At 53.2% G+C, this 10,451-nt stretch overlaps 1 protein-coding gene across 1 annotated transcript; it reads left to right on the top strand.

Moving 5' to 3' along the window:
• Nucleotides 1-363: 363 nt before the first annotated feature.
• KEL2 (Negative regulator of mitotic exit) lies at nucleotides 364-5,170 on the top strand (the record flags this gene model as incomplete). The annotated part of the gene is made up of 4 exons (XM_053197035.2): nucleotides 364-639; nucleotides 706-1,117; nucleotides 1,183-1,465; nucleotides 1,516-5,170. 4 exons carry the CDS (start codon nucleotides 364-366, stop codon nucleotides 5,168-5,170), a joined length of 4,626 nt encoding a protein of 1,541 aa, XP_053045524.1.
• Nucleotides 5,171-10,451: the final 5,281 nt, after the last annotated feature.

Below are 10,451 nucleotides of genomic sequence, written 5' to 3'. Positions count from 1 at the left end.
GCACTACCCCGGGCACACTCCACCGATGCGAACCCAGCCATCCGCACACTCGAGCGTCGACTCCCTTTCCCGTTCCTGCGTATCTGCTGCGTTCCTGCATCCGCTGCATCTCCATCGCGCCTCACCCAGCTCGGCTTCCCAGCGAACTGGCGATAGCACCCACTACCCGCATCATCGACTCCACGACTAACGTGCGACTTGAGCAACTTTTTCCATTATCGTGACGCCCCTAGATAACTTCTCCAACCAAACAACGAAACGATTCAATTGATACCCCCCAAAATCCCGGGCGCACTGGACACGACTTACGAGCAAATCTCTTTGCAACTGCCGCTCAGCGTGCAGGCCTCGATTTGATTCGCCATGGCTTTTCTTTTCAAGTCCAAGAAGAATCAGGATCGAGCTCTTGCAAGCCGCGATGGAAACTCTGGCGGCTCGCAGGGTTCAATCCAGAGCCAGCGAGAGAGAATCGCGAGAGAAGAGAAGAACGGCACACAGCGCTCAACACCAACCGGCAGCTTGAACTCAATCGATCGCGATGGCAGCGCCGGTGCTGGAAGCCCCGACCAAGGCTACACTCGCCAGCGAGGACCCAGCGTGGACCAAATACCGACGCAAGCGCCTTCAAACGATTTGCCTGTAAGTTTCTCCAGCTCACTTTGATGAGCTGGCACTGCTGGAACACCGCTGATCTCCTCTTCCCAGCTTCGCAACGCTCCCCCAGTATCCTCGCAAAACCAGATGCCTCCCCAACAACAAATGATGAACCCTAATGCGTCGCTATACCCTTGGTCGCAACGACGATTGACATACACATCTTCACACCCGAGCCCTTTTCCCCGTTATGGAGCGGCTGTCAATTCGGTGTCGTCCAAGGAGGGCGACATATACGTGATGGGAGGTTTAATCAACAGTTCCACCGTCAAGGGCGACTTGTGGATGATCGAGGCCGGGCAGAACATGGCCTGCTATCCTCTGGCGACGACAGCTGAGGGGCCGGGCCCGAGAGTTGGGCACGCAAGTTTGCTTGTTGGCAATGCCTTCATCGTCTATGGCGGTGACACCAAAGTCGATGAGATGGACGTCCTGGACGAGACGCTCTATCTTCTCAACACCTGTGAGTTCTATCCTGGTCATGCTGCGTGCACTCCCTTGTGTTGGGGAATCGCTAATCAGTTACAGCTACGAGACAATGGTCGAGAGCACTGCCCGCTGGCACCAGGCCTTCTGGCCGCTACGGTCACTCTCTCAACATACTTGGATCCAAGATTTACATCTTTGGCGGTCAAATCGAGGGCTACTTCATGAACGATCTCGCGGCGTTTGACCTTAACCAGCTACAAATGCCCAATAACCGGTGGGAGATGTTGATCCAGAACACTGAGAGTGGCGGACCGCCCGTCGGCAAAATCCCAGCTGCCCGAACCAACCACTCTGTCGTTACTTACAATGACAAGATGTATCTGTACGTATTGTGTCAAGTCTTGCGCTGATACGACTGCTGACGGACTCTAGCTTCGGTGGTACAAACGGTTATCAATGGTTCAACGATGTTTGGAGCTACGATCCTGCCACGAACGAATGGACGCAACATGACTGCATTGGGTACATCCCAGTCCCTCGTGAGGGTCACGCTGCATCAATTGTCGACGATGTTATGTACATTTTCGGAGGACGAACGGAAGAGGGTGTCGACCTCGGAGATCTGGCCGCCTTCAGAATTACTTCGCGCCGCTGGTACACCTTCCAGAACATGGGCCCTTCGCCCTCTCCTCGATCCGGCCACAGCATGACTACCGTTGGCAAGGCCGTGGTTGTCGTCGGAGGCGAACCCTCTTCGTCCCCCGCCAGCGTTGGCGACCTTGGAATAGTCTACATGCTCGATACTACAAAGATTCGGTACCCGAACGATGCGGCGGCAGCACAACAACCTAATGGACCGCAGGCGAATGGTCAGCAACGCCCGCAACAGGCGAGGCGGCCCAGTGCTGCAGCAGAGACAAGGAATATCTTATCACGAGACGGTTCCCAGGGTCCTCCTGATCAAAAACGACTTGTAGGTGCACCTGGCGCACCTCGCGATGCCTCCGCCGTCAACAGCCCCACCAACGTGGTGCGAGGATCTCCCAACGGAACGGACGCGAACCCGGCGGCAGTCAACAACATGTCGAAACTCCCCAGATCTGCAGTGACTTCGCCCCCGGCTGGCCCCCCGCCCCAAGGACCAACACCTGCAAAGCCTTCAGTTCAGACTGGAAACTTGGGAAGAGTTAGGGGACAGTCATCGGAGAGAGATGGATCTGTTGGTGGCTCCCCGCAGATTGCTGCAGGCCAGTCTCCCGTAATACGTGAGGTTAAAGAGCCAGCGTCCAAGGACGCGGAGAGCCCAGTCACCAATGGGCGACGTACTCCTCAGCAGGTCACAAGATCTGGCTCCAAGTCTGAATCTGGCCCTTCGGAGCCTTCCAAGACCAGGTCTAGGCAAGGGAGCAGGTCTCAAACCTCCGTGGATAGTACAACGGAGCCAGCTTTGAAGGCAATGCAAATTCAACACCAAGCTCAAGTTCAACCACCACCTCAGACGCAAGCACAACCGCCTGCACCAGTTCAACCTCCCGCCCAAGCACAGCCACCGCCACCAACCCAAAAGCAGTCGCCGATACAAGTGCAGCAACCTATCCGCCCGGCCTCGCCACCGGCTCCCACCCGTCAACCCAGCAATCCGTTGTCTCGACGATCCTCTGGCCGCACCTCACAGACTGTCGCTATACTGAAGGAATTGGACACAGCTAGGAACCGCAACGCTTGGTATGCGTCAGAGCTTGAGTTGGCCCGCAAGGCTGGCTATGTTCCCAACGCAAGCCTCAGCCCTGTTCTTGACAGCAGGGCCGCAGAGACCTTTGATGACGAGGACAAGCCCCTTATTGAGGCTCTCTTGGCCATGAGAACTGAGCTCGCTAACGTTCAGGCATCCGTTGATAAACAAGCCATTCTCGCTGCGAAACAAATCGCCGAAGCAGAGAAGCAGCGAGACGCTGCAATTCAAGAAGCGGTGTATGCTAAGGCAAGAGTCGCAGCCCAGATGGGTGGGAGCGTTGCAAGCACTCCCCAGCTAGATGGCGAACGCGATGTAGATGACCGTTCCACCGAGATCAGCCGCAAGTTGGCTTCTGCCCTGAACTATCAAAAGGACCTCCAAGCCCAGCTTGAGATGATGAAATCCGAGCTTGAAGCTGAGAAACGCGCCCGCCTATTGGCCGACGACACCACCAATGCTTCCCAGAAACGGATGAGCGAACTCGAGTCGTACAAGACAATGACTTCTACCGAGCTCGAGCAGCTCAAGGCCGAACTGCACATGGTGCAGAAAGAAGCTAGGGAGCAGGCTGTTCAATACACAGAGGCCATGGCAGCGATTCAGCTCATGACCGTTGAGAAGGACGAATTTGAGAAGAAGTACAACGATTCCATCGGCAGCTCCAAGGAGCAGAACGATACCTTCGACTCTCTCCGTACCGCCATGGCTGCTTCCGCAGAGATGAAGGCGCTCTTGGAGGGCAAGCTGGAGGAGGAGCGCTCGCAAAGGGAGCAACTCGAGTCGAAGTTCAACAAGCTCAAGGCGGAACACGAAGCACGTACCACAGAGCTCGTGGCTGCTACTCAGCGACTGCGTGACGCTGAGGAGATCGCCGAGAAGCACGCCAACGAAGCAAAACTCCACCAGCAAGCTGTGTTGGCCGGATTCGACAAAGTCACCGCGAGGAACATCGGATCCGACGGCAAAGCCGACGAAGGACGTGCCAAGGCATTGCAGGCCCAGCTCGTCGCTGCGAACGCGCTCGTCAAGAAGTACCAGCAAGAGGCCGATGCTGCGGCTGATAAGCTTCGCACTGCGGAAGAGCGCATTGCTGGATTGGAGGTCTATCAGGAGCAATCCAGTCGCGAGGGTGTGGCAATCAGGAGACAGCTCCAGGCGGCTCTGAGGGACACTCAATCTCTGCAGGCTAAGAACTCAGACCTGAAGCACCAACTTCAGAACCAACAGCTGGAGACCAACGCGATGACCGTGCAACACAACACCCTGAAAGACATCCTCGTAGAGCGTGGCATCAGCCCCACGGGCATGTCGCGAACCCGAAGCATTGGCAGCCCGCGAGTGAACACTCCCGAGGCGGCCCGCATTCGCGATCTTGAGGATCAGCTCAACGCCGCATTGTCCGCCCATGAAGAGAATGCACAGCGCAGCACAGCTCAACAAGAGGCCAGCGAAGCTGCGTACCGTGAGAAGCTCAGCCAGTTGGAAAACGACTATCAGTCTGCTGTGCACTACGTCAAGGGTACGGAGAAGATGCTGAAGCAACTCAAGGAACAGCTCGCTAGGTATAAGACGGAGAACGCCAAGCTCAAGAACGAGGTTATCGAGCTTGAGGATCGCGTGGAGGCATCCGCCGGCAACGACGGAAATGCGCCTGCTAACTGGGAAAGCGAACGCCACATTCTACAGGAGAAGATTGAGGCCCTGGAAGAAGACTTGCAGGCGTCCACCGAACAGCTTGAAACACAACTCACTGCAGTCAGAAAGGAGCTCGAGGATAGCAAGCAGCAACGCGAGGGCGCTCTCAAGGACGCTGAGGAAGCTTCCCGGAAACTCGCCGCCAACCGCCGGGACTTGGAGAGCCTCCAGCAGGAGAACCTCCTTCTCGAGCGTCGCGCCCAGGATGCCGAAGGCAAGGTCTCGCTGCTTCTTGACCAGGTCGAGAACTCAGTCGACAGCTACCGCCGGCAAAGCAGGCAAGCACCGAGTATGACCTCAGACCTGACCGAGAGGGGTACCAACGGAAACAGCGCCGGGCACCGACGACAGGATAGCTCTGACGTGGATAGCACCTACGGTGCAGTCGCTGGCGGAGTTGACGGACGCAATAGCACTGCGTTGGACAATCTGGCAGATGAGCTCGAGACTCTGCGGACCCACTGGGAAGCCACCAACAAGAACTACCGCCTCAGCAACACCTTTGACTTTGAGGGCGCCGCGACCCCTACTCGCAAGGACGAAGAGGTCGGACTTGGCCTCAGCGAAAGTCTGGCCGACTGGCGCAAGCGACTCGACGTAGACGAACAAGCCGAGAACGATCGAGCGAAGACGAAAAGCCGACCTGACAGGCCTTAGTCTGGCGTTCTGCGACGCATGAATTCTCGCTTCTCCACGTGACTACTTTCGAGCGTTCGTCACTACACTTTCTGTACATTCTTTGACTGCACACGGTCCGCCGCGGTTTGCAGTCCGCAGTTGGAAGGAGTTTTCGGATTTTGGGGATTTGGTTTCGACGCGTGGGCTCTGTTCTTCGTTTCGCAATGATTCAACGTACTCATGACGAAACAACCTTCGCTTAATTCCCCCGCCCTTTTTTTTATCGCGTTTCCTTTTCTTTTTCTTTCTGAGTTCATGGATTTCTCAATTTTTGATGATACACTACACACAACCATGACCTCTGCTTGCTTGTTCTTCGCCGTGGACGTACGAGAGCAGGCCAGGCGCACAAGGGTCACTTCTATTCTTTGAGATGGGTGGATGACACTATCAGAGAGATTGAGCACACGTGCCCAGTTGCCTTTTTTTTCTTTTTTTTTACCATAATGTACAATACCGTTGTTTTTTTTTTTCCTGAGAAGCCTCATCTCGACGCTGAAGGGTTCCACCCCCTTCACGTCAAGAATAGGGGGGGGGCAAAAAAATGAAGAGGAAGCGCGCGCGCAGGACGTTTGATGACTGATCAACGAGCGGAGCGGAGCGGGGCTGGCTCAGAAGGGCAAAAGATAACGACAATAAGCGGCCGTCGAGGATTCTCTCGTACGGTTTTGATAACAAATTCTTTTTTTTCCAAAATGAGTTCATACACACTGAAGATGGGCCTGGTGATTCCTGGTGGCTTGTGATGGCTTGTGATGATGGTTGGGGTTTAGCAGCGTGACGATTGTCTACCTAGGTTTTGGTCAAATGATGAGACGATTGTTACCCCTGAATGTGCCTGATACTGTGTTGTGGTGTACGTGTGTGTGTGTATATGTGTGTGTTTTCCAAACCAAGTCGATACCCGCGTAAGGACCTTGCTCCCTCTTATCGCCAATAGCAATTCTCACTATTCGCCACCCAGGCAAAGACATTGAGGAGCTCTTAACGTGTGATACACAGCTCGGGCATCATCGACTGCATTGGCTAGACGGTCCCTTTCTCCATCATAGATGCGGCCACCCCCATGTCCAGCAAAGCATGATGTGGTTCCTGGTATTCTGTTTTTTTCTTGACGTACTGTCTTCCCAGAAGACTAGTCGATGCGTCCACCCGCCTTGAAAGGGTGTTATGGGAATGAAGTATAAAATGAGCCTCTTGATCTTCCTCTTTTGGCGAGCAGGCCAATCTTCCGGTAGTCTCTTGGAGCCGTCTGGCGGTTCCTGGTGAGCAGTGTTGATTTCAAACGAACTCCCTAGACCTTTACGCTATATACTTCAAACCTCGTGCAGGAGTAGTCTTCAGGCATTGGATCTCACTCAAGCACCCTATCCTGTGTATATTCGCGGTGCTTTACTCTCACGAGAACGGATACTGGATGGTAATTAGCCTCGGCTATGCTAGGATAGGTAGACGTCGATAGGTTTAGAATTCCGCAAACGAACATCGTTGGGGAAATAACCTGACAGGCCGTCATAACTCCCATATACCGTACCTGGAAAGAGAGATGTGCCACAGTACCGTGGCAGATGGCAACCGACATGGTCGCTGGTAGAGAGTCGCTGGTGTTGTAAGAGTCAGTACGCTTAAATATGCTTTAGTGCAGCCTGATCACCTTGACCGGGTACTCACGTATTACGATTACTCTCCCGCAAAAGGTGACTTTGGGGCTGAAACGCCCTTGTACTCGAGAAGAAGAAACCGCTCCTGCAGCAAGCGTTCATTAGCTCTAGGCCTTTGACAGGTTCTTCGCTACTCGGCACGCTCTTGATGTGAATGCTCTATGCCGGCGTCGGGGTAGATATATGTATTCCTACGCCTGTCTTCCCACGCTCCTGTGAAAAAAAAAATTTGTCGCCTAGTTTTGCTGGTATGAAACTGTTTGGGACCTGGCATAACAGAATCTGCTTAGGTTTTTAGAGATGGGGTATGATAGAGTTCCCAAGTCTTCGATAATGAGCTACACAATCGCTACTAGTCAGCGAGAAATGGGTACAGGGCGCGGCTTCCACATTGGGTGGTAAACATTACCAGCTTGACGGGATACTTTGCGTGGAATTTGTTGCGGCAACCCGGCTAGGCTGTGTACAAGAAAGGAAATCTCTTCTTTCTCCCCCCTAAAGGCGGCGATGTATCCGCTGGGGGCAGCAAGGTTAGTACGGCCAGTAGACATGGGGCTTATTTATGCCTATCAACTCGCCCCTAGTACGGTGAGCCGGAGCTTCTGAAATCCAGGTCGATCACCTCCAAGGCCTTGAACTGGCCGAGGTAGAATGGCACCGAGCCGCTTACGGGTGCTCTCGTCGTAGCGCCACTGATGGACGCTCAGCTCCCTAAGATTTCCTCGGATAGCTAAGATATATATAGTATATCCAGTTTTGGATCTTCAAGGCAATGAGTGCGGAACTAGTCCAGGATTCTGAGCTTGGGGAAACTTGATCCCGAAGTACTTTGCGAGGTACCTGTCCTTCATTGCAGTGATGGCACTGACAGACAGGTGCTGAACACCCGGTGGAGCTTGTCACCAAAATACCTTGGGATAGTTGCGCCATCATGGTGGACATTGCCAATCGCGAAAAGATACGTCGCTCGTACCAAAAGTCTTTATTCCCCAAAGGGGGCCACCCGTTTTCCAGTTACCTGTAAGCTTCCTCCAACTAAAAAGTTGCTTCGGTCATCATTTCCACACCAAAATCACCACACACGCTCAACAAGCAACTCCACCACAATTGCTGCCAAACTTGACGTCGCTCGAAATGTTTCCATAAAGACTGTCTCCTAAAACAAATGTTCGTACGTGTGAGGATAGTCGCGCTCGAATACAATTGAGATAGTCAAGGCCAACTAGGTCTACTTGCTTGAGATGCTCTGTACTATCCACCCATCTATCCAGGCTATACATTCAACGCTTAGAACTGCCGCAGGCATCCCATGCCAATAAACTACACAGATTTCAAAGGAAGGCTCCCATGGTCGCAAGAACTCTTGGTTCCGGCGGCCAAGCACGTCGATGTTGATTGCCTAGAAAATATGTAAGACGCGAATAAGTCTTGTCCTCCCCATCAGTTTCATAGTAGTTGACTTAGTTGACCTATTGGATATGTGAGTGGCAGGCAGGTCTTGGTAACGAAGAAGCTAGAGAGCTGGTTTTTGGCAATTTTCCAGCCTTTGGCATAAATAAGTATACATGTAACCAATAGCAAGTAACTACTGCCTCGAGCTCCATGCCATCTAGAGGTCAAGGTCCTTCAGCCCTATCAAACATTGAGGCCAAGGCATAGTGGGGAGAGTCGCGTCACGGGGCAGTAGATCAGGTCGCACCGTACGAAGCCACTTCAGGATCTGTCGTGATCCCTACGGGCCCGAGGAGATTCATTACAATTGACCGTTGGACGATCTCTGTGGATTTCATCCAGCTTCCGGTTTCGGCACGAGCAGCCCTGGCTGGTCATCTTCAATGGAACCTCTCCAACGTCTAAGCCCTACGAGAGGAAACGGACTTTGGACAGGAAGCCATATGAAGGGCTGCGTGACGATGGGGTTTTGATGGCCTTGCCGACTGCATCGAAGATCGATAGGTGTCACCAAATTATCCAAGAGCATTGGATACACATTTCACACCTGGAGACAGCTACAATGAGTGAACTCACAACGAGCCGGCAATATCAAACATCATCCATGCGACAACAACAGCGACAAGAATCCATTTCTCTCCCCGTAGTATTCTTACCCTTTCGTCAAACAACTGGAAGCATACTATGACTAAGAGAATACTCCCCTCACCCCACAAACCACCCTCGGAGACTCATTCCACCGTACCACCGAACAAGAACCCTAACGCGGGGTGAGAAACCAGGAGGCTAAGTGTGACGTGGGGTCAATCACGCGTGGGGTCGGGGGTTCAAAATCCCATTGCCAGGGTTTTTTTTTCCCTCAGAGATCGGGTTCGGCACTCTTGACAGATCAAACAGGGAAGTCGCCCGGAGCAGCGGCGACGGACTGGACCCACATCCTTTTTTTCGGCTCCGCAGCTTCCACTCCGGCAAGGGCGGTCGGTACCCACCGTGCTTACCCCATCCCATCCCATCTCATCCCATGCCACACACTTCCATACCTACCGGTACCTCCTCAGGTAGTGTAGTCCGTGCTCTCTCACCGACGGATAACGGCCTTTTGACCCCTCGTGCCCACGAATCTCGATGCTTGGATCCAACTTCCAAGGCAGACGCGCGCGGCACGAACCCCCGCCATCTCGCCCGTTTCCCCCGCCCCCGTTTCCCCCTCTCTGTGCCTACATCCAGCCCTCTCTCTGCTGTCACTCACTCACTACCTTTGTGTAACCCCGGTTGGTCAGTAGCCTTCGAGCAGGCTCACTCATATCACGGCTCACACCACGAAGGCGTCAATGTGTTAGATGAAATAATGTTCAAGCATAAAAGAGGTATCTCAGTTTATATCATCCGGTTGCAGAGCTCTAGGTATAACAAGATCCAAAGTGATAAATCCTCTGAATTCCCCAGTCCCATGTCCTCCTGCGAAAAGAAATCATGTGTCGCCGGCGCTCGTCCAGGTCTTTCAAAGACGCCGTTCTAGAACGCTTGGAAAAATGGAATCCTTATCCCGCCCACAAAATCTGAAGACGCCCAGGCACGTAACCGTACGTTCATTGTAAGCAAGAAAGGTCCCAGTCATGCTCGTAAAATAAGATCCGCCTCTTCGCGTAAAAGCAGTTTCGTGATATCCTTCGAATTTGGTCGACCTTCAAAGTCTCCTTCATTACTCGGCGCATTAGGTCATGTATCCGAACTAACGAGCGCTCTAGTAGTCCACGGTTCGGTCGAGATTCGGTTGGGAATCCATGTCTGGATGCATCCGTAGGTATCGCCGGCCTCGCATGCAGGATATCGAGTAAACAAAGCATGTAGCCCAAATTATCTTTCTTCGTGTAGGCGGACCAAAAACAGAAGACCGCCGCGCAATGGCCAGTAATCGTGGCCATGGTGGTATCAAACAAAAATTCGTAAAAATAACAGCGAGTAAAATCATGATGCGCCGTGACCATATCAAAAGTCAGGTAGACCTCGGAATAGAAAATTAGCGTGCCACGACACCGCCGCCTCTATCGGTGAATGGGTTGCAGAGCCTTCGTGCAGCGTTTCCGGTGCGAGCACTGCCGCTCGCTATATTGTCTAGTCATTGCGAGACGATGATTCGCATCCCC

This window comes from Colletotrichum fioriniae (genome assembly GCF_027942845.1).
Source record: "Colletotrichum fioriniae strain IMI 355084 chromosome Unknown scaffold_14, whole genome shotgun sequence".
NCBI classification, from domain to species: domain Eukaryota; kingdom Fungi; phylum Ascomycota; class Sordariomycetes; order Glomerellales; family Glomerellaceae; genus Colletotrichum; species Colletotrichum fioriniae.
The sequence above is the reverse complement of the archived record's forward strand: the minus strand, read 5'-3'. Positions and strand labels throughout refer to the sequence as shown.